At 48.9% G+C, this 22,058-nt stretch overlaps 4 protein-coding genes; 2 read left to right on the forward strand and 2 right to left on the reverse strand.

Moving 5' to 3' along the window:
• Positions 1-3,113: 3,113 nt before the first annotated feature.
• FFUJ_04703 (related to YVC1-vacuolar cation channel) lies at positions 3,114-6,838 on the forward strand (the record flags this gene model as incomplete). XM_023571980.1 has 5 exons in its annotated part: positions 3,114-3,447; positions 3,507-4,797; positions 4,846-4,917; positions 4,964-5,032; positions 5,080-6,838. The coding sequence occupies 5 exons, from the start codon at positions 3,114-3,116 to the stop codon at positions 6,836-6,838; spliced, it is 3,525 nt and encodes a 1,174-aa protein (XP_023426194.1).
• Positions 6,839-8,467: 1,629 nt separating this feature from the next.
• Positions 8,468-11,042, forward strand: FFUJ_04702 (uncharacterized protein; the record flags this gene model as incomplete). XM_023571981.1 has 2 exons in its annotated part: positions 8,468-9,179; positions 9,229-11,042. 2 exons carry the CDS (start codon positions 8,468-8,470, stop codon positions 11,040-11,042), a joined length of 2,526 nt encoding a protein of 841 aa, XP_023426195.1.
• A 270-nt stretch (positions 11,043-11,312) lies between these two features.
• Positions 11,313-12,362, reverse strand: FFUJ_04701 (related to TAP42, component of the Tor signaling pathway; the record flags this gene model as incomplete). The annotated part of the gene is made up of 1 exon (XM_023571982.1): positions 11,313-12,362. One exon carries the CDS (start codon positions 12,360-12,362, stop codon positions 11,313-11,315), a length of 1,050 nt encoding a protein of 349 aa, XP_023426196.1.
• A 525-nt stretch (positions 12,363-12,887) lies between these two features.
• On the reverse strand, positions 12,888-18,183 carry FFUJ_04700 (related to DNA topoisomerase II; the record flags this gene model as incomplete). XM_023571983.1 has 4 exons in its annotated part: positions 12,888-14,231; positions 14,281-14,550; positions 14,597-17,920; positions 18,121-18,183. 4 exons carry the CDS (start codon positions 18,181-18,183, stop codon positions 12,888-12,890), a joined length of 5,001 nt encoding a protein of 1,666 aa, XP_023426197.1.
• Between the last annotated feature and the right edge of the window lie 3,875 nt (positions 18,184-22,058).

Genomic DNA, 22,058 nt, shown 5'->3' on the forward strand with positions numbered 1-22,058 from the left:
AAGGGGGGAACATCATTTATAATATAGCAATGTTCAATAACATGAACCAACGAACATTATCGGTTCTATTGTCACGAAAGCGTGAATACCTGGTAGGTCCCGAAAGCATCAACAAGTTGTTGTATAGGTACTGGTTGCGTAATGTCTCAAGTATTGCTATTTATCCTGGATCACCTTTGCAGTTGGTCCTTGCCGATGTCTCAAGTTAGAACAATCCATCTAACCCCAGATTTTAACCATCATACCAATGTAGTTGAGTCATGTTTTATCAGTTTAGTTGCTTATCAAATTTCTTCGGTTTGCAAGAGGAGGGATATGGTATATCTAGGATAGTAGTGGTGGACGTTTCTATCGACATGATATCTCTAAGCTCCAAAAGGAGCCATAGGCGGCCTTTTCCCCTGTCTATGATCGATCGAAATTGGTGATGAAACGGATAGCATAATCGAATCGTTCCCTAGAGAAAGAGTCACAAAGCGAAACGATCAATAACACCATTTTCCTGTGCGGGCGTCCAACAGTTGCGACGAAGGGATAAGCGTTTATTAAATCACCTCATAAAGCAGTTATTATTCTTTTATTGATCACAGAGCATAACAAGCATTGTGCTGGTTCAGTCTTGTGCATGGGTCCTTGAGAACAGGACAGATACGAGTGCGAGGGAAATGTGCTATGGGAACCTCGTTGGTGGCTGAGTCTCTCAGCTCTCGTTGTGCTACCTACTGTCCGGAGACGGTAATTTACCTATTGTTAACGGTCCTACGTATGTCGTTTTGTCCCAAGGGGGGTATTCTGTCATCTTGTAACACCATATCCAACATCCCGTTTATCCACAGAGCAAAACCTGGTAAGACAATCACACACAGCCTCCGTTCTCAGCAGAGTCATTGAAAGCCGTTGCGGCTCAACTGAAAGTTTGCTTTAAACATTCAAGTGTATATCATTGTGGATATAACAGCTGAAAATTACTTTCCTGCCGGTTTCTTTACTGAGAAGCTTATTTCGTCGTAGGTACTTGGTTATCAAATCCTAGTAACACAAATTCTCCGGGAAACCAACCTCAGTCGTTTGGTGGAATGCATTCATTGTTTACAGCAGCGGTGTGGCTTGCATACGAGACCATGTTCCAGACTGCATTGCCAATGTGATCGAAACACCCATAACCGAATGGGGAAGATATGATCGATCAGGTGAGGATATAAGGGAGCCAATTTCTCGTACGAAAATCATCCCCGCACCCATTCGGTGCGGCGGTGAAGCAATGGACGTGGGGGAGTCTGCACTACATTCACTTGTGGCCGCATCCATACCAGCCTACCATGTCACAATCTGCATTACGTCTGCTCACAGCGTGCAGGCTGGCCTATCAAGATCACCGTGAAGCTCATGTTGAGCAGTGATTGCCTGTTGGAACGATGAGCTCACGCATACATACATAACGCTCAAGCATGAAGCCGGGGTGGTTCTGCAGGTCAAATGGAGCGGAAGAGCATCCGTGTTGCAAAGAAGTTGCTGACCCGGCAGCAAGCATGAACATGGGGACATTCAGACGAGATCTGCGGCACATGTCGAGGAACTTTGGCTTGGTGCTCGGGTAGTGGGATCGCGATAGCGAAACGAAGCTATCGCGAGAGGGTAATTGGGTGGTCTACTCTTCACCCCGGATCGTCTGTGCTCGCGATTATCATGGTCCGGAGCGATCTAACTAGATCTGTAGTCTCATCGAGATGCCAATGCTTCAAAAGCTGAGGCAGGTTTGCAAGTCCAATCTGGCAAATGCCGTTGGTTTGACCTTGTGCTTGTCAGACACACAAATTCAGTGCAGATAAGATATAAACATTGTCACAGTACATACCGGTTCATGACCGAGCGGTTCAAAATCGAACGTCTAGTTGCTGATCATGGGATCGGTCTTGATTTTCTGTTGCAGAGGGAGTGGACCACGGCACAGGTGAGACGTCTGGTCGGTTCTCCTCTCCAGGGCTGCTCACTTGCGAATGATTGTGGATCAGCAAAAAAAAAACAAGGAGTCAAGCAAGGATATTGCTTATTGCGACTACATTGACAACAAGACCAGGAATGGAACTCACCTTCACGGTCAAAGCTGTTATAGAAAGAAACCCGTGAGTAAATAGCATAGCATATTCAATGTTAGCCAGCCTCCAGCTGTTATCAGCTGGTGCCCGTCTTCGCATTCATCATCCCAATCAACATCTCGAATTCCTCACCCACCCTGTACTCTGGTCCGTCAAACTGCGAGCCAGAACAGGACTGACTGTCCTGCAGATGCAGGAATTGTTAGTCTAACAGGGTCATGGCTAATTTGATGATCCACATCCAATCACGTTAGTCTCCCGTTCCATTGTTTGTATGTTTGTTGGATCATCTAATAACATATTGCACAACGACAGTGATCCTCTTACAACCTCTTCACTTGAAGGGCAACAGATGTGACCACACTTTTGCTTCATACTTCCAATATCCAAAATCTCCTCTTAGAAGAAGCCTCTCCTTTGCAAAAGTCTTTCGGCCACCACGAAAGCCCCAACTCTCACATGGTCTTCAAGTCCCACAAGCCATTAAATTTCCTTGGTTTTCATCCTCTCATAGTGCATGTAAGTCAACCGTTCGGTGGACCCTAGACATCCCTCCAAGTAGAACCTTGTCCACTGGCGTTACACCCTCACGATACTGGCGACGCTAAAATCTAGCCTGTCCAGGGGCCTTCTCTCATGTATCTATTAGCAGCGGAGTAAGCGAATAGGTACGTGATTCTCGCCTGCTTTAGCGTTGTCTGCCTCCCAAGGTTCAGTAGCGACAGCGCCCCGAGCCTTGAAGGTTGTCGTTGGACCCCAGCTGTACGGTAGGGAACATCTCGCTCCTACACCCTCTTTTTCCTACCAAGATTGCAAAATTCGACTCCGGCAACGGGCTCTGTTGTTGGATTAAATCATATCTAGTCTCCCCCACACTCTTTGCTGAGTTCTACTCTCACTACATTCGTTCGATAAACACCAAGCTCTGAACTTCGCGCTACTCCCCCTCCATGGCGCGTTGAGACAACCCCAAGCAAGGCGGAAAGCTTGCACCCAAAAGATCAAAAACACCAACAGATGTTCTCCTCCCTACTACGACGCCCCAGGGCTGGTCCCCGTCGAATCGATCGTCGCCGAAACACAAGCTTCTCTCCTTCTCCTGGTCCTGCTCGGCGACGTTATACTCTTGAACGACACGCAACGGCCGATTTCACAGAAGCCGACGACGACGACGGTGATGATACTCATGATGAGGGATTGAGCCGGTTTCGAAGTAATGACCGCCGTACGAATAATGATGGAGATGAGGATGATGATGAAGGGGACGAAGGGGACGAGGAAGACAGGCCTGGCGAAGACGGACGACGCGGCGGCCTTCCCGTTCTTCCCCTGTTCTCGGCATCTCATTTAGGTACGCCCAAGATATTGGAATTACAAGATATCAAGTTTTGGCATTAATACCAATTATAGATTCCTTGCCAGTGTACAGCATAACACACGCCATCCGAATTATCGTATCGACACGCACTGAAACAACTCTGTCATGGGATCAACTTCGATCACCCCAGGTTTCTCAATTCCTCGTAAAACCTATGCAGCAACAGATTCGTGCCCAGCATTTCAGCCGTGCAACTCTGTATGCTCTCATGATCAACTGTCTCCAATTCACCAAAGAGGGTGAACGCTACCCAGGCAATGCAGGAATTAGTAGCACTCGTGCCAAGGTTTGCGAATTGCTGACTCTCAAGCTACTCAAAGAGTACAATGTCCGCGAGTTGATCGATGCCCTTGCCTATGATTTTTACCCACTTCAAGGTCTCCCCGGATCTCAAGCACCTACGTCTCCTCGAAAATCACCGCCCGCCAATAAGTTGCCTCTGATAGCATCCCGAACGTCAACTCTCGAGGTCGCCATTCGAGCCTCAGCCAAGCACTTGCTTGCCCATCCCCTTGTCGTCCAACAACTTGAAGCAATCTGGAGCGGTGCGATTACTTTCCACTCGTCTGCCGATAGCTTACATCGGGAACCTCCACCAAACGCAGGCCTCAACTCGAATGGATATATTGGAAAAGCGACCGATAGAACTCCCCTGCTTGGTGCAATTGCTCAGAAAGAAACGCATTTCACCCCACCTGGGCGTCGTACGGCGTCGCTCTACGATCCTCGACAAGCGTCTCTCCTCAAACTCTCCCGTCTTCGGGTTCCTCGATATAGATCTTTCCTTTCGACAATATCTCTCGCTGTTCTGATTGGACTGTTTCTTGCTGTTCTTGCTGAACGTTCAGTTCAAATCACAGGTCTGGAACTGATCTTTTGGTTCTGGAGTGCTGGCTTCATGCTTGACGAGCTCGTTGGATTCAACGAGCAGGGGTTCGCCCTGTACATCTTGAACGTGTGGAATGTTTTTGACCTCGGAATACTTCTATTGCTCATTGTATACTACTGCATGCGAGCGTATGGCGTCTTCCTGGCCGACTCTCACCACATCTACGACAATGCCTATGATATACTCGCGGCCAATGCGATCCTGCTCCTCCCGCGTATTTTCAGCATCTTGGATCACTACCAATACTTCTCGCAGCTTCTTATTGCATTTCGTCTTATGGCTGTGGACTTGGTGGCCGTTTTCACATTGATCTTGGTACTCTGTAGCGGGTTCTTCGTGTTTTTCTCTTTGACAAAGAACTCGTTCGGTGCGAGTGATGTTGCCTATAAGATCTTTCAGATCCTGATGGGATTCACTCCTGCAGCATGGGAAGTGTAAGTATACTTGCAAATATGAAACGAACTGAGGTTAATGGCGTGCAGATGGGATGCGTACAATTGGTTAGGACGGGCCTTATTGGTTCTCTTCCTGAGTATTTGTCATTTCCTTGTTGTGTAAGTTCTGATGGCACGTGTACTCTTTCTTTGCTAAACAGTTCAGGACAATTCTTATCACCGTTCTCACGAATTCGTTCATGGCTATTGCGTCCAATGCCAATGAAGAGCACCAGTAAGTGCCCCTGTCCGCATAATGGGTCTGCTCTAATCGTGGTCAAGGTATTTGTTCGCTATCAACACCATTTCTATGGTGAAGAATGACGCACTGTTCTCGTATATTGCCCCTAGCAACATTTTCGCGTGGCTTCTCATGCCTCTACGGTATTGCATGCCGTTGAGAACCTTCGTGTGGCTGAACAGAACTGTCATCAAGGTGACGCACTTTCCCGTGCTTTTCTGCATCTACCTATACGAGAGATACTGGCTTGCCCCGTCTATGTACGAGGCAACTGACTTGGTGGAACACCCAGTTCGGGAACGAAGTCGGCACATCTCTTTCATGGATCCTGTAAGCAGAGCAGCCATTTTTAGTCCAAGCATTAGGGTTCGCGAGGAATCTGTGGCTGGCTTTCAAAAAGACCGGGCTCTCGAGGAGGTGTTTCGGCGCTTACCTGATCCCCTAACATTGAGGACACAAAGACGGCAAGAGAGGCGGAAGACGCAGACTGCGATTCGTAACTGGATGGATCAACACGACGATAACGATGCGTCTCCAGGGAATTGGCAAACGCCTGATGGTACTATGCCTCCTTGGCAACGAAGATCCAGCGTCGGTCTTGCTCGTACAACTAATCTTAGGCGTGTTTCGGACGTCAGATCGACAGCGAGTGATCCTGCTGATAGGATGTCTAACGTGGGAAACCCACTCCGGCCGTCCCATTTCTCCAGAACTCGTCTGAATGCGGATTTATCCGAATACAAAGACCAGACTGATGCTGATGGCGATGGCGATGACGAACTGGTGACAAATGATGAGGATGAGGATGATCATGTTACGAACGCTGGGCAGAGTCAAGTTGCTATAAGCCGTGGAATCCACGAGGAAGCGGAAAGCTACTTTGCACCCAATGCCAATAACTTCGGAAAGCTGGCATCCTCTGTGAGTTCTTCTGGAAAGAGGAGCTCCTCTGGCAAGAATGTTTCTCAGACACCGCGGCCCAAACGAGGAGCACACAACCGAACACTTTCTACAAATACGATACTCTTCAACCCTCAGGATGTCAAGCAAATGCAGAGGGCATCGTCGATATCGCCACCTCTGCCTGGCCAGTCACGTCCACGAACTAGTGGACGAATAAACACTGGTGAAAAGACACCAAGACGTAGTTCACCTCGCCGCTCTATGTACGTCGCCAACACGAAACCTCGACCAGTGATGCCACCACGAGGTATGACCGAGGCTGGTGCTGTTAGTCGATCAGCCCTTCTCAGCATTGAGCCACGAAATCGTCCCAAGGACATTAGAAGGTTGTCTTCGGTTGATCTGAGTGCGATGTCTGATCAAGTAGTGGGAGACCATATTGGTGCGATGCCTGGCAGCTTCCAGACACAACTTGCAACTTTCATGAAGGATCATCGGTTACGGACAGGCGGTGGTAACGACTCCGGCGACCGCGACAGAATGGGAAGGCTGGTGTTGGCTAGAATGAAGACGTTGGAGGAAAGCTTTGCGGATGTGATCAAGGAGATGCGGGATTTGAAAAACTCTTCGACGGTCCCTACAACGCGGCGTAACTCGGGAGATGAGGCCAATATGGAGCCGATGATTGAGGTGGCTGGACGAGACCGCTTGAGAAAGTACCATATCGACAACAGCCAACGCAAGATTGCGTCTAAGCGACCCGTCAGCCGAAGAAGCCTTAAAGAGACGAAAGCTGGCATGTGGGATTATAAGGGGAAGGGCAAGGAGGTAGTGTATGAGTCCGACGATGAGGCAGAGACTGATGACAGTCTGTTCAAGAAAGGGGGCTCATTGTAAAGCATAGGTGGCGTTTGGGCATAGCTTTGTGGTTCGGAACGGTAATGAATGCATAAGATAGGAGTACTCTGTAATGAGGTGGCAATTAAACGGTAACTTGATCGCTGTATGAATAGAATGCTTTTGCGCTTGAATTGATGGTCGAGAATGTGGTTGTTAAGGTATGCAAGCATCTTTGGTCTCTCCGAAAGTACTGGGCTTAGTTCTGTGAGAAACACATACTGAAGAGAAATAACGAGGGCAAAGGAGTCCCACGCAAAAGATCAAGCGCAAACCTGACAGAAGAAGTCGATGAAACTCACCTTGATCTCATAATCTAGTGATTATCTGGAGCATCCAAAATGTCGTCTGCTCTGTTGCCCAGGTAGACTGCCAAGGGACGTTTGAAGGTCCTGCGGGGAAGCTTGTCACTCACCAAATAAAGTGGGCTTGTCAAAGAAACTTTCTTCAACAAGGGTAAGGCGGGAGTTACAATATTCAACCCTCGCAGGTAAGTTACCTAGTAGGTAGGAATTACTGGGGTGACCATGCACTTATCTGGTAGGTGCTTATAGAGTCTTGTAGAAACGCTTCCAGTAATGCTACCCTAAAGTTGAGATTGGAACAGGAAAAGCACTAACACCGGAGGTTTCTTTTCACTAGCGTTCGCACTGGTGCCCGTTTTGATATTTAATAGTCTAGGTAATTTGTTGTCAATTTTGCCCAGATACGTCTGTTTATCGCCACTTATGAGAAGATTAGGCAAGACTTGGATGGTCACACATGCATAAATCCAGGCTGATTGGCTGTATAGGTAGACCAAGCTACATTGGTGTTGATACTTGCAATCTCCTTGTTTCCTTATACGATAAAAACGACGTAACTGTAGAGTCACTACTGTACCAACTTGTCCTGCATGATCCTTGTCTGAAGATGCCAGTTGAGTGGTGTTCTGCTTGTTGACTCACAAGCGGAAGAGTCGTTGTCTCGTCGTAACGTCTGAAGGTCTCCAGTTTTAGTGTCACCCGATGTACATACTGTAGATGCAAGTAGGAGGCTGAGCTGCCACACCTCATGCACTGGATCATTGGATCGCATGGCAGCCTCAAGGCAACCATCCCTCCAACAAAACGTTTACACTCAGGCATCAGCTCTTGGTTATGGAGGGGTAAAAATGGAAGTATTTCATTGGCATAGGCACCTTACTTCACAGGCATGTGCAGGTACTTTCATAGGGCTGTATTGAACCTTGCTACCTGCCACTTTCCACCGTCAGCCCGATGCTTTCCTCTCTCACAACTCCTCATCTTACATTCATCTATTTCTTTCTTTCTTTCTCTCGATCAACCGACAAACCAGAGCATCGACATCTCCTTGAAAAATTACATACTATTTCTCTGCGCATATTGTTTCTATCTTACCCAAGTAGCGTAACCTTGGCTGGCCTACATAATCTGCGCGATCCACCCTGTCGACACAGCTTCTGGGTTGAGCTGCCTGCGATTCTCGACGCCAAACCAGATCTCTGCCTTTCAAATCTCTATAGCCGAATCTTCCAGCTGCATCTGCTCTCTTATATCAACTTATCCAGAGATTTAAAGTACTGGAATTTCTCGCACTGTTGGCGTGAGCCACGTCTGTTTCACGAATATGGATGTCCCGAATGACTGGCAGATCGAACAAGCACATGTTGCCTGGGATGGTCTGGCTAATCAAAGCAACCATCAATCTCAACATAGCACTCAACCCGCTCAGCAAAGCGAGCCACAACCGCAGTCTCAGCCTCAATTTACCCATCATCTTCTTGGTATTGATGCTCATACGGCCCTCGAAGAACCATCACCCGCACCAGCCCCTCTATCAAGCTGGACGGGCCCTTCCTTCAACAAATCGAACAATTTCTATGGTGACCATCTGCCGAGACTCCTACCAGAAAAGGATGTCGAACAGACTCGGCTGTTTGAACTCTATCGACTGCACATGGTGTCCTTCGAACTCAACCAGGGGGACACTCTTGTGTTCATCGACTATCCTGTCCATCATAAAGGCGTTCTCGACTATACTGACTGCAATGGCATAGTCTATAAGTCACAGAAGTTTCGAGTTCACTCGAGCAAGTTGCTTGAGACTGGTTCTCCCAAATTCGCTGAACTTCTTGGCCCTACATACCAATTCAAAATCCAACGCCGTCGTAAGATGGTCAACAAACTACCCGACGGCATCCAGTATTTGCTTGATCTGACTCCACCCTCGGAAGGAGATGAGTTGGTGTTCCAGATGACCGAGCTGTCTTTGACTCCTGGAATCATTAAATGGTGGAGCTCATCTATTCTTAATGGCGTTGATCCATTCTTAGTTTGCGGTCAGTAATTGTACCCAGCTTGTAGCACATCTTCTGACACGCAAAACAGGCCATGATGATATTTGTAAGTGCAACAGACAGCCAAAAGGCGCAGAAAACAACAAAGATGTCGATGCAAATGCCGAGCATGACAGCGCAACACCCACTAAGAGGAATGCAACCATCGGCTACAGGCTTAAACAACTAAATCTTGATCCAGAGCGTGCTCTACAGCTGAAAGCCAAGAATGAAGATGCATACGAGACACCTCTATATCGGCAAATTCCTGATTATTGCCCAATTCGCCACCGAAATGGCATCGTGAGGCTGCTCATGTTGATCGAAGGCAAAGGATGTATCCTGGATTCGGCTCCAAGACTGTTCACCATCTTCAAGTTGAGTTGCCTCTTCGAATGCAGCTCCATGCTTACCGATCGTGTCACCCAATGGATAATGCACGGCCAGAACACTGCTTTTATCGAGGTCTTGCCCGAGGAAGCCTTGCAAATAGGGTCTCTGCTAAAGATTCCTCCTGTAATGGACTCTGCTTTCAGGATCCTTGTCAATGAGCTCGCCCTCAAACTGGCTGACACCAGCCCAACGAACAATATTGCCCACAGCCAGACGACGATATTTGGGAGACAACTGGGCCAACTTCCCGATGAACTCAGCAACATTGTGCAGCATGGGGCACAAGCACTCGTCGATAGAGTATCAGAAATCAACACGACCTACAGGAACCCAAATTTGTTCGCTTCATGGGACATCGATGAATGGGCCAAGCTGCAAGTAATCGAGCAGCTCCTTGAACAGGAAAACACACCTCTTGGTCAAATTGCTTTGGAAAAGCTTCGTCTTCTCATGAGTGCCCTGACTCACGAATTTACGCACGCATGGGAAGAGGCGATAGATTCAGCACCAGTGGATAGTCATTCAACATACAACGGGATAGACCGAGACCGCCTGACATACGTGGAACCCAAGGATTTTGACAATATGACTTTCATAATGATGTTGTTTAATCCGATTCAGATGCTACTCTGTGCTGTGCCTTACAACGATCTCGGTGTTGAACTGGATAATCAAAGATGGAATTCCGGCAGGTGCAAACTGGATGGATACAAGCATAAATCATACGTCGTTCTTGTGCAAGAGGCAACAGCTGCCCTCGACGACTTTCTTGTATGCACGCCGATGCTGTCCAACAATTTGTTATGGAGCCGTATTCTTGCACTCGAAGACCGCGAATTCCCAAGAATGGGTATGCGTTCCCCAGGCAGGCCTATCGTATCACTAAATACCCTTGAAGCTGCTGTGAAGGAACGACTGAGGCCGCTAACTCTTTCGTGGAGACGAGAAAATTTCTGGCCTCCTCTGAACCTGACCCGCCATTTACTCCTCACTCTCACCGAAAACGAACTCAAATACCTTCCTCTGTGGTGTGGAGGTAATGATGACGGAAGCGGAGGCGTATTTGGGGATGCAATTCCCTCAGCAGACTTGCTGGTGGCACCTAATGGCCCTGGACCTGGTTTCCATACAGGCTACACGATTTCAACCCCTTCGAGTGTCTGTGGTTCCATCATTGAGGACATGGATGCGCTACGAGTCTGGGGCAGTACGTCTTCTGCTTCAATGACCCAAGACAGACTAATCGCGCTCGAGTCTTCTTTTACCCTAGGCGAGTCTGATGTTGAGTTCACGAACGCCAGATACGCCATGCCCGTGGACCATCAGACAATGGGTGAAGCGGTCAATATGACAGTCGAGACAACCGACTCCGAGTCAGCATCCGTAATCGAACCCTGGAGTTCAAAAAGAGATGACAGCGATGATGATGCCTGCATGTGGGACTCTGATGATAGTGATGATACGATTGCCTAATGAAGTTCTTTTTGGAACACAATAAAGGGGTAACGGTATCAGGTCCAAAAAATTGAGTACTCTCCTATAAATGGGAACGCACATCTCTCAGGTACTTGCGCATATAGATTGGGAAGCATAGCTACTATCAATGGCTTTTGGTCTTGAGTGAAATGGTCAACAGCTCTTGTGAGTGCTCTTATATCGTGTCGCTCCATGTGCTAGTATTTTCTATGTCCTGCTATGCATGTGCCTAAACGCCGATCATATATACGATATTTGCAACACAGATCAACCTCTATTGAGAGTATTTCCTGCTCCCTTGGGATTGTGATCAACGAACTCATCCCACTCGCGCTGCTTGTACGTCTCACGATCTATAGCTTCCATGTCGTCCTCATCCACCACCTTCTTCGGTTCCACGCCGCCCTGGAGAATATTTCCCTGTCTCCTCTCTTCCTCGAGATACTCATCGATGGACATGGTCGGCAAGTTGTGCCCTGAGCGAAATACATCTCTTGACATTTGATCCCGTGAACCAAGCAGCGTAAATGGCTGCAAAGGTTTGCCTTGTTTAGACAGTAGCGGACCAGCCTGGAGAGAGTGTAAACGGCGTAGGGGCTGATCAAGCCGGGAAGAGTGGTCTTCGGGAGATGGCGCATTTGTAGCTGAGGGCGCAAGCGGTCGAGGTGCCTGTGCAAGAATCTCCACCTCACGGTTTAATGAGTCCAAAGCCTGAAGCGCAGAATGTACCGTGAAAGTGATTTGTGTCAGGTAAAGCTCCCGCACGAGCTCCTCATCGCCATCGTCCAGGTATCGTGGATTCCGTCTCAGCGTTTCCAACTTCTCTTTCAGCGCTTTTTCAGCGCGGTAATTCGCAATCTTGCCATCTCGTCGCGCCGCAGCATCATTACTGGCAACAACAGCAAATCTCTCAGGATCGTCGCGATATCGCTCGAGTGCGCGATCGTAAGGCTTCTGCACTAGTGCATAGCTGTCGACGGTGGCGAGGAAGCGCTCGTAGGCGGCGCGAGACTTGGAGAGGACCTCTAGGCGTTGGTCAGGGCTTTGGTTGGGGGTCTTTTGTACGAGCTCCGCAACGTGGGCGTCGAGAAGGAGATAAGGGAGATCTGATGTAGAAATGTCCTCAAGCCCTTCGTTGGAGGAGAAAAGGGCAAGAGCTGAGATTTGGTCGCGCGCAGAAGAGTAGAGGGATAGTGCAGCCTCGAGATCGGAGCGGTAGGCGGGCGAAGTTGCCTCGAAGGTGTTGTCTAAAGCGTGGCGCTTTTCTTCGGCGGCTTCGTAGAGAGAGCGCAGAGATTGGGGTTCTTCTGAAGACATGATATATATGATGTGCTGTGATGTGAAGTGTGTTAACTAAATAACGAGGGGTGAATGGAGGGGGATGATAAATCTAGATGAGACCCTTGGATTCATCGATGAGAACCCCACGCTAACCTCAAGCTCTTATCGATAAGCACGCCGTAGGGGAGCTAGGGAGTACTGTACGGAGTACTCCATACCTTCAACTTCATTGAAATGGGACAGGGATCATCAAGAGTCAAGTGACATGTACAAGTTATCATGAAGAAAGTGAAATGCTATTCATATGCGGATATCGAATAAAAACCACGCCCAGGCCCCAGATAGCAAATGCCTCACATCCGTTGACGCCCAGAACCCAAAATGAATTGTTAACTCAGATTCAACCCCCTTTCCCCCTCAAGATGCCCTTTGCTTGAAGTGGTTCCCACACAACGTTTCTTACTCAGCAAACAAGAAATTACAGCAAAGAACCTGGCTGCAGTGGTTCCAGAACTACCAGTACTCCGTTCCTTTCATGGGTTCAATCACAGGTTGAATAGTCTAATCCTCGTCATCGTCGACCTCGAAAGGGTCGTCACTCTCATCATCTTGCTGCATGACTGATGAGTCGTCGTCAACAACGATTGGTCGTCTCGCGGCAGCTGCACGTCCTGGTCTTGCTCTTGAGGAAGCCTTAGGAGGGGGCGAATCTGGGTCAGCCATATCCTCATCTGAATCGTCGTCGAGGACAGATTTCTTGACAGCCTTCTTAGCAGCGTAAGCCTTTGCTGCTGGCGATAGAGTGGTCTGCTTAGTTGCTGGACGCGAAGCAACCTTTGATGCAGCTGTCTTGGTTGCTTTTGGAGCGGCCTTTGGCTTCGCTGGTTCTTTGCTCTTCGCACCAGTGGGACGACCACGACCCTTCTTGACCGTAGCAAGACCGGCCGGTGTTGGATCTTCGGAATCCGTGCTGGTAGGCTTAGACTTGGTCGCGGCTGACTTGGATGGAGCAACAAAAGGTTCATCATCAGAAAGGAAGCTGTCTATATGATCATCCTTGGTGGCCGTCTTGTGTGGCGACGACTTGGCGAGAAGCTCATAGTTGGTATCGTCAGGACTGTCGTCATCGAAGTCGAAAGCTTTGGCTGATTTGGGCCTCGACTTGGATAGTCCGCTCACGCTGGCATTGCCCTGGCTAGAGTCTGGCCGGCTCATGGCATGTAGACTAAATCTGCCCCTTTCGCGGTCACCTGCTGGCTTATCGATGCCCTTGACCAAGGCGCCAACATCGCCAAGCATCTGATCATCGTCACTCTCAGAGTCATCATCGATAATTGTCTTGACCTTGGACGCCGCCGCTCGTTTGACCCGTGGATTCTCCGGCGCCTCAGTTGGAGGTGACTGGGAGTTCTTGATCGCAGGTGCGGATGATTTGCTGCGGCTGAGAGCGGCGTAGTCATCATCAGAAAGATCCGACAGCTCCATAACATCAGCACTGGGTTCCTTCTTGACCTTTGGCTTAGAGCTGAACATCTCAGCAAACCGCTGAGCACTCTTGGTCTCTACCTTGGGCGCTGGTTTAGCGGTCGCCTTCAACGCTGCAGCCTTTGGCCTTCCGCGGCCCTTCTTGTCAGGCTCGTACTCGTCGTCATCCTTGACTTTGCGGCCACGAGCGGTGCCAGCACCTATCTTTTTAGAAACGCGGCGGCCCAAGCGACGGATGCTCGTCTTGATCTCAGCATCAACTGCAAGCTGAGTCTCCCATTCAGCCATGAAGTCATCAAGGTCGCGACACCAGAGATCCTTCTCACTGAGGGCAAGGAGTTCATCGTGCTCTGCCTTCTTCTTCTCGATAGCTTGCTTGAGTTTCTCAAGACGCTCAGCTGTAAGGGACCAGATGGGCATCTGCAAGACGTTAGTTCACTAAACATGTTCAAAGACGCCAAGTACTCACCGAGAGGAGGTAGTCGTAATCGCGAGCACCACCCTCCAAATCACCCTCCACGTCCTGATTCTCATCGGCATCGTCATCTTCTTCATCTGCGGTCTTCTTCTTCTCACCACCAGGGGGGAAAGCCTCGTAATCACGATCTCGAAGTTCTTGCACCAGCACGGTCTTCTTCTTCTTGCCAACCACAAGCTGTCCGTCGATGATTTCCTTGATGAAACGGGCTTGATTCTTGAGCTTGCGATAGTCCGCATGGAATACGCCTAACCAATGTTTCTGCGGAGAGTTAGCTAGGCCATCTCAAAGTTGGATCAGAGCTTACTTTTCGGTCAGTATACATGTCGAGACGGTATAGATAGAATTCCTCAAGGATATCCTCCACCTTCTCGTACTTGCGAATCATGCCTCGGGTGTCGAAAGCAACCAAATTGGAGGTGGCGACTTGCTTGGTCAACTTGAAGCGCTCGAGGACGCCTTCTTCAAGGACCTTGCTCATATGCTTATCATCCACAGCGATCTCAAAGTGAACAGTGCTGTGATCGTTGAATTCCTTGTAGTCCTTGATCCAAGCTGGGCCATCGACACCGGCGATAATCTTCTCCAGTTTTCCCTTGAAATCGTCGGTCCACATACGAATAGGCAACTCGGTGATGACAACTTCGTTATCCTTCTGTTCGTTGTGATAGGCAATACCATTGAACTTGTACCGGTCAGGGCCAGCAACCTCTGGTGTACCCTTCCAGCCACGGAACCAGGGCATCATGGTTTCGAAAGGCTTTTCCTCAAGATCGTTGTCGTCCAAGCGACCCATTCGACGCTTCAGATTTTTGACAATATCCATCGGGTGATAGTTGGGAATGGAAGTGCTCCAACCTGTACCAATGCCATCGGCACCGTTTACCAGAACCATGGGGATGATTGGAGCATACACCATTGGCTCGATCTTCTTGCCGTCTTCATAGTGATGCATCAAGTTGGGCTCATCCATGGGGTGGAAGATCTTGCGGGCGAATGGAGACAGCCGAGTGAAGGTGTAACGAGGACTGGCAGCATCAGATCCACCAGCAAGTCGAGAACCGAAGTTTCCACTGGGTTCCAGACAATTGATGTTGTTTGAACCAACAAAGTTCTGGGCCAGGCCAATGATAGTCTGTTGGAGAGACTGTTCACCGTGGTGGTAGGCAGTCTGCTCAGAGACATAACCAGCCAATTCAACGACCTTCTTGTCTTTGACGATGTTTCTCTTGAAGCAGGCATATATGACCTTACGCTGACCGGGCTTGAAGCCATCCAGCACCGAGGGGATGGATCGCATATTATCAGCCATACTGAAGAGAATAAGTTCTCTGTTGATGAAGTCGGAATATGTGATTGACTTGGTTGAGTGGTCGAGGTATGTGCCCGGCACAAAGTTACCCAGCCACTCCTTTCTGGCATCTGCTTTCTTCTTGGAGAAAGCCAGCTCCAGTAGGTCAGCTTCCTCAGGCTTCATGGTGTCAAATTCCTTCAAGTGATCATCGAGGTTGGTGAAATAGACTTGTGCGTCTTCGTTGGAGCTTGTTCCCAAACCCTTGAAGTATTTGGAGTGCCATCGGGTGAGTTCGTTTTTGTGATCTTCCTTCCACTCCTCATATTCAGGCTGTGTGAAGAATGACTTTAATCGCTGGGGCTTCTTGGGGTTGGGACCCTGCCAAACCTTGACGATAGGTGTGATGAACTCTCGGAAGAAGTCGGGGATTTTGAGAAGCGATGGAAATTGAACCTGGAGGAAATTGATGAGAAGTCCCTTGATATGACTACCATCGTGATCCTGATCAGCCATGATCATCAGATGGCCATATCTAAGATTCTTCGTGTCCGTGTACGTTTGCTTGTGCTTGAGACCAAGGAACTGTTTAATGTTCTGAATTTCGGCGTTCTTCATAATTTGGTCAACTGAAGCGTCTCGCACATTCAGAAGCTTTCCACGAAGCGGGAAAACACCAATGCGGTCAGGGTCGAGAATGGCACGACCAGAAACTGCCAAACCTTTGGCAGAGTCACCTTCTGTCAGGATCAGAGTGCATTCGTGACCTCTTCTGGTGCCAGCAAAGTTGGCTTCGACGAGCTTTGCGTTGTTGACTCGGCTTCGTTTGTTTCCATCACCCTTGGCCAACATTTTGTCGGCCTTTTTCTCAGCAAAATCCAAGATATTTTGAAGGGCATCGGATTTTGCAATCTTCTTGAGGAAGTCTTCACCCAGTTTGCATTTACTACCAAACTGGCTTGGCTTGGTAGTCATCTGCTCCTTTGTTTGCGAAGTAAAAGCCGGATTGTTGATGTAACAGTTGACAAAGATGAAGATATGATTCTTCAGATGATTCTGCTTCAGAGCATGACCCTTGCGCTTCTTATTCAAAGCCTTGAGAAGAGCTTCGGTCACCTGGTCGGCGATGTAGTTGACATGAGTGCCTCCACTGGTTGTGGCGATCGAGTTGACGAAGGAAACTTGTTGAAAAGTGCCATCAGAAACAGCGAAACCAACCTCCCATCGAGGATGCGACTTGTCTTTATCCATCTCAACAGTACAGGTCGGAGCGCCTCCCTCTTCTGTGCTTCTCTCCTTGGCGATGGACTTGGCATAGAGATCACAGTAGGCTTTGAAATCCTTGATCTTGATTTGCTCGCCGTTGAGATAAACTTTGATTCCGCGGATCGTGCCTACCATGTCGTAAACTCTACGGTGAAGAAGAGACTCGAGATCATCATCGATACCATCTTCCATACCAAAGCGCTTGAAGTCGGGTTTAAAAGTTACTCGGGTGAAGTCTGAGGTCTTGCTGCTGGTGATTTTGGCCTTCTCCATCGTCTGCATGTTGTTTCTCCAGGTCTGTTTGTACCTCTTGCCGTGCTCGCTGTCTTGGCATTCAAGGTTGAATTCAGTGCTGAAGACGTTACACAGCTTGGCACCGTAACCGTTGCGACCACCAACGGTTTTCTTCTCGTCGTCGTCGAAGTTGGAACCCGCCAACAGATGTCCGAAGATGAGCTCAGGAATGTAGATCTTCTCCTTTTCGTGAATAACAATAGGAATACCCTTTCCGTTGTTTTCGACGCTGATCACACCGTTCTCACGATCGATATTGATCTTCATGTAAGTCATGGAGCCATCACGCTGCTTATTGTCGGCAGCGTTGACCAAGATTTCGTCAAAAATCTTGTAAAGACCAGGAACAAAGCTGACGTTCTTGTACTCCATCAACTGGGTCTCTTTGCTCAGAACCCACATCTGTTGTTCCGTCCTCTCAACAGAGCCGATGTACGTATCAGGTCGCTTGAGGATGTGCTCTAGTTGTGACAGCTTCGTGTACATTTCGGTGGCCGTCTTCTTCTTGCCAGGTTTGGCGGGGCTATCAATCACCATGCTATCATTCTCAAGTTCCTCCAAGGGCGCACCAGAAGACTTGCTGACCGCAGGTTCCTTCTTTTGCTTCTTAGCTTTTGGAGGCGTGTTAGAGAAACCTGTGGCAACGCTTATATCGTCGTCGTCGCTCTCCGGTGTAGGGCGCTTTTTGGGTGCGCTCTTCGTTTTGAGGGTTGTTTGCACCATCTTTTTGACGGGCGGCCGCGCAGCAGCCTTCTTTGGTGCGGCTTTGGATTTCGCCTTCTGTTAAAGGAAATGTCAGGTTATATTTGTGCAAAAAGTGCAGATACGAAAGTGTTCGGCGGAGAAGGTGCTTGATGTAAATAAGTTTTAAGAAAGGAATTGAAAGAATGCGATGCAGATTGAGGGAGAGAAATAGGCACACAATGCGCAAACCGATTTATTGTGTCAACAAAAGAGGGGTAAAACAAAGGATTACTTACGGTTTCAGGGACGTAGCCATCTGACTCCTCCCCAAGACTGAACATGGACGCATCGGAGTCCATCTTGTTGTTGTTGGCAGTGAGAGCAAAGAATCTGGCTTGTGGCGCCAGGACAGGATTTAAGGACAATGAGTTTGAATACAGGGGTCTCAATGAGGGACAAAATAAAGACAAAGGGGTCAAGAATGGAGGACGACCAGGTCGAGCGAGTGGTGATGCTCGCGTACAGAGTCGCGATAACAAAAATGAAGAAACAAAAGGTGCCAGACTTCCCATCAACTATTAAAACAGTCCTACCTTGTTATGTTGTTGTGACAATCAAGGGTCCCTATTGTAAACAAATCTTACAGGGACGCGACGTTGGCGACCCACTTCCGCCCGTCGTGGGGCTGCGCATTTACGCCTCAGGCCATATCCCCTCTTCCAAACGCCAGACCCCGTGACCTGGCACATGATGTTGTAAACCGGTGTGAGTGGGAGAGACGTTGAGTAGACCAAGGTACTAAAGGAAATGGCTTTGAATTGCCGATTGTTTACTCATTTCTTGACACTGGATTTCCTTGCAAAGAACGTCGGCCTGAAAGGTCTTTCGGGTTTCAGGAGGAGATTAATTCGTTTCTGTCAAACCCGATACTACTCGCCTCTCCGGTTCGCTCAAAGACGGGATGAACTCAAGGCTCCCCTTATGCAAACTTACTTTCGGCTCAAGACCTCTTCAGGCCAAACAGGATCACATTTTGATTAAGATGGAATGAAATCATCTCCAGAACAAATAAAAGGATAGCAAACCATTACTCACCTCGTTTGATTAACGCTTCGGCTCGTGCCACACGTGACACAAATCTCCCAGAACAGGAGCTTTCCTCATAGAAAGTGCGGCAACATGAAAAGCATCCGAGGTCAGCCCTCTTCTAGTGGTATCGCGGTCGCTTATTCTCCGAAAAAGAGCCTGTCAAGCTCGAAGTCAGACATGCACCGGTCTCAACCTGGGCTAAGCGGGCCGAGTCAAAGTGTGCGACTTAGGATGAGGGCAAGTGTCTGCCAAATGCCTGTGTGTCTCCATGGTTTGTTTATTCTCCTGGTTTCACCATATTCGAGAATAACTTGACTTAGCGGACCGTATCACCACCAGAGGACTCAACGAGGCATCGACTGTCGACTCATCGCCGGACCAGCTCGCGGCTTGTTGCGCCTGCTATAGCATTCGATGGGCACATTTGTTGGTCATCGTGTAGCATCGCTGAAAATTTGAAAGTAGGTGTTATGGCCACATTCTGATGTGGTCTTCACACCAGGCTCAAAGCCGGGATTTTGGCTTCTACCCATGTGGTATGGCCAGTGCTGCATTTCATTCCTTCGTACCTTGTGAGGCTGGATTCGATCAAACATCTAAAGTCCTCAAATCTAATTACAAAAGCACTGCCTCTCTACACAACACAGCTATCTTACGCGGCCAACGAGACTCATGCCATACCAACAGGGGAGGAAGAACGGTGACAACGCCCGAAATTCGATGCAGGGAGCCGCTCTGTGTCTTTGGCTGCGCCTGGTGCAAAAGAAACGCTAACTCGCCATGGACTGCCGCTGTCATACCGCTCCGAAATCGTACAATCATCTGAAACCAAGCTCTGAGAACTAAGAAGGAATTCATCTACTCTGATACCGATTTGGACAATCAGTCATTTCCAAATTCGTCAGAGCTCGGTCCGATAAGCTTGATGAGGTGCCAAATATGCTGTTCATCTCTCAAAATTAGGCACGGATGTCATTTTGTCCGAATCAGGAAGACCGAGATACCCAGACAGTGCCTCAAATGCCCAAATGCTGCAGACTAAGACGGTGTTCACTCAAGAAACGCCATAGCCCGTTGTTGGGCCCTGCCTCTACCCTTTCTGCAACTCCTGGTTGACTGGTTACTCCCTATTCAGCGACGGGACCATCACTGGCCATTTATATTAACTGGACAGAAGACCCGACCGCGGAAGAGCGTCGCTGCCCGAGCCGTTGGCTGGTCGCGCCAGATGCCATGAATTTCGCGAGACAGCGATAGTTGCCAAGAGGTCACCGACCTCGACCGGCGTCTCATGCCTACTCGTGATAAGAGAGCAGAGTAAAACGCAACAACGGTATGGTGGCTTAGGTCAATGAAATCGTATTTCAGGAATTGTGGTGCAGTCATATTACGCTAGTTGACGATATGGAGGACACAACGCCCAACAAGTCCTCCAGGCTCTCTCACACTGGCACAATCGTAACTTGAATCAAATGGTAACTGAATGGCAAAGCATTGATGGCTACTCCATGGGCAGGAGGGGCGAGCGTATTTGGCATAGGCTTGTGTCCCCCTTCGGGGAATTTTCTTGTGTCTGTACGCCAAAGAGCTCGTGAGAGTAACAAAGGTCAGAGACATGACAGGTTTGTTTCTGGCTTCACCGCAATAGATCATATGGGGGAGGGAATATACCAGACTGACTTCTGGAAGCGCCATCGAACTCTCAGCAGAAACCTACCACTGGTGTAGTATGCAACGGCTATGCACAGGTCTTTGGTCTAAATAGAAGGAACCATGAAAGGTATCCCTGACAAACCATTGCCACCTCATATATTCATTGACCGCAGAAACAGGAGACACGTCTGATAGGTCTGTTGGCCATGTCGATGTGCAAGCCGTCTCAGTAAGGAAGCGTGCCCCTTCTAGCTGTCAGTTGTCATACTGACACGTGGGGGCGACTCGAGCAATTCTGAGGGAGTGCTGAGATGAACAACATAACCTCAGTGGCAGCAGGGCCGCTGTCTCCTGTTGTACAAATATCAGGAAACAGACTGGGGTAGAAGGTCCTGGACGATGTGGTATGCAAGCATCCGCCTGTACTTCATTCTGACTCTGAGCCCGTGGGGTGGCCTTTGAAAGGCGAGACAACCAATTCGTTATTCTTGGCACTCCTTCGCGGCTCACAGTTCAGTCTTGACCTCCAGCCTCCAGACTATGCCAGGGAGTTAGCCATTCAATCAATGAGAGACGAACTGCAATGTTAATTAGACGAAGCCAGGATTGTGTGGTGCCCTTTGGAGTTCAGAGCAAAGGAGAGGATGTATCGGGGAGTGTAACGGACGGCACGGAGTGAAGGCTGACCTATCCACACCCGACAGCTCCAATACGCACCCCTGTTGCAGTTCTTTCTGCCTTATGGTCCTCCTAATGCGGAGGGGAATTCTAGAGGCTATAGAGGAGCTGTTTGATAAAGCGGGACTCTGGGCTCAAACATATCTCCTAGGTGGATGAACAAAACCATAGCAGTGGGACAACGCAGCAATACGTTCCTATTCATCAAAGTATCTGGAAACCTCATCCTTGCATTTTTCCCTAGGCTTCAAACTGAGCCCAATTTCTTTTACTATATCATTAATAGCCTGCCCCGACATCGTTCCGTCATCTATCACTTGGTGGCTGTTCCTAGTATCTGCTAGCACCAGGCGGTGGGAGCTCGTCAACGGAGCTCTAGCCCCTTGGAAGCCGGCATTGAAACTGAAAGAACAAAGAAAACATTACGAAGAGTGTCGGCCTGACCTAAACAAGGCGTGACCGACTTTTTGGGGTTGCAGGTTCCCGAGCAACTTTGCTGGCCGAGCCAGCTCAGGCTAGGGTTCCTCACCACCGCCTATTTCGGTACACGCAGGCATATTTGCCCCTTCCCGACTTGTTTGTCAAGCTGAGGAGTGACTTGAAAAGCGAAGAGTCTCCCTCAGCTGTAGTGTTGCGGCTGCCTGTCCTTCCCTGCAATCCAGAAGTAGTTATATCACGGCCGCTGCCCGCTGTACTATCCAAACCACTTGGTTTAGCCATCTCTTTACAGCCAAATATCTGGCCTCCCGCATCTCTCAAACATCTTTGCGCCTCTAAAACTTCTAGTTTCTGGCAAACTTTACTGGTTTTCATC

Source organism: Fusarium fujikuroi, chromosome FFUJ_chr02 (genome assembly GCF_900079805.1).
Source record: "Fusarium fujikuroi IMI 58289 draft genome, chromosome FFUJ_chr02".
Taxonomy (NCBI): domain Eukaryota; kingdom Fungi; phylum Ascomycota; class Sordariomycetes; order Hypocreales; family Nectriaceae; genus Fusarium; species Fusarium fujikuroi.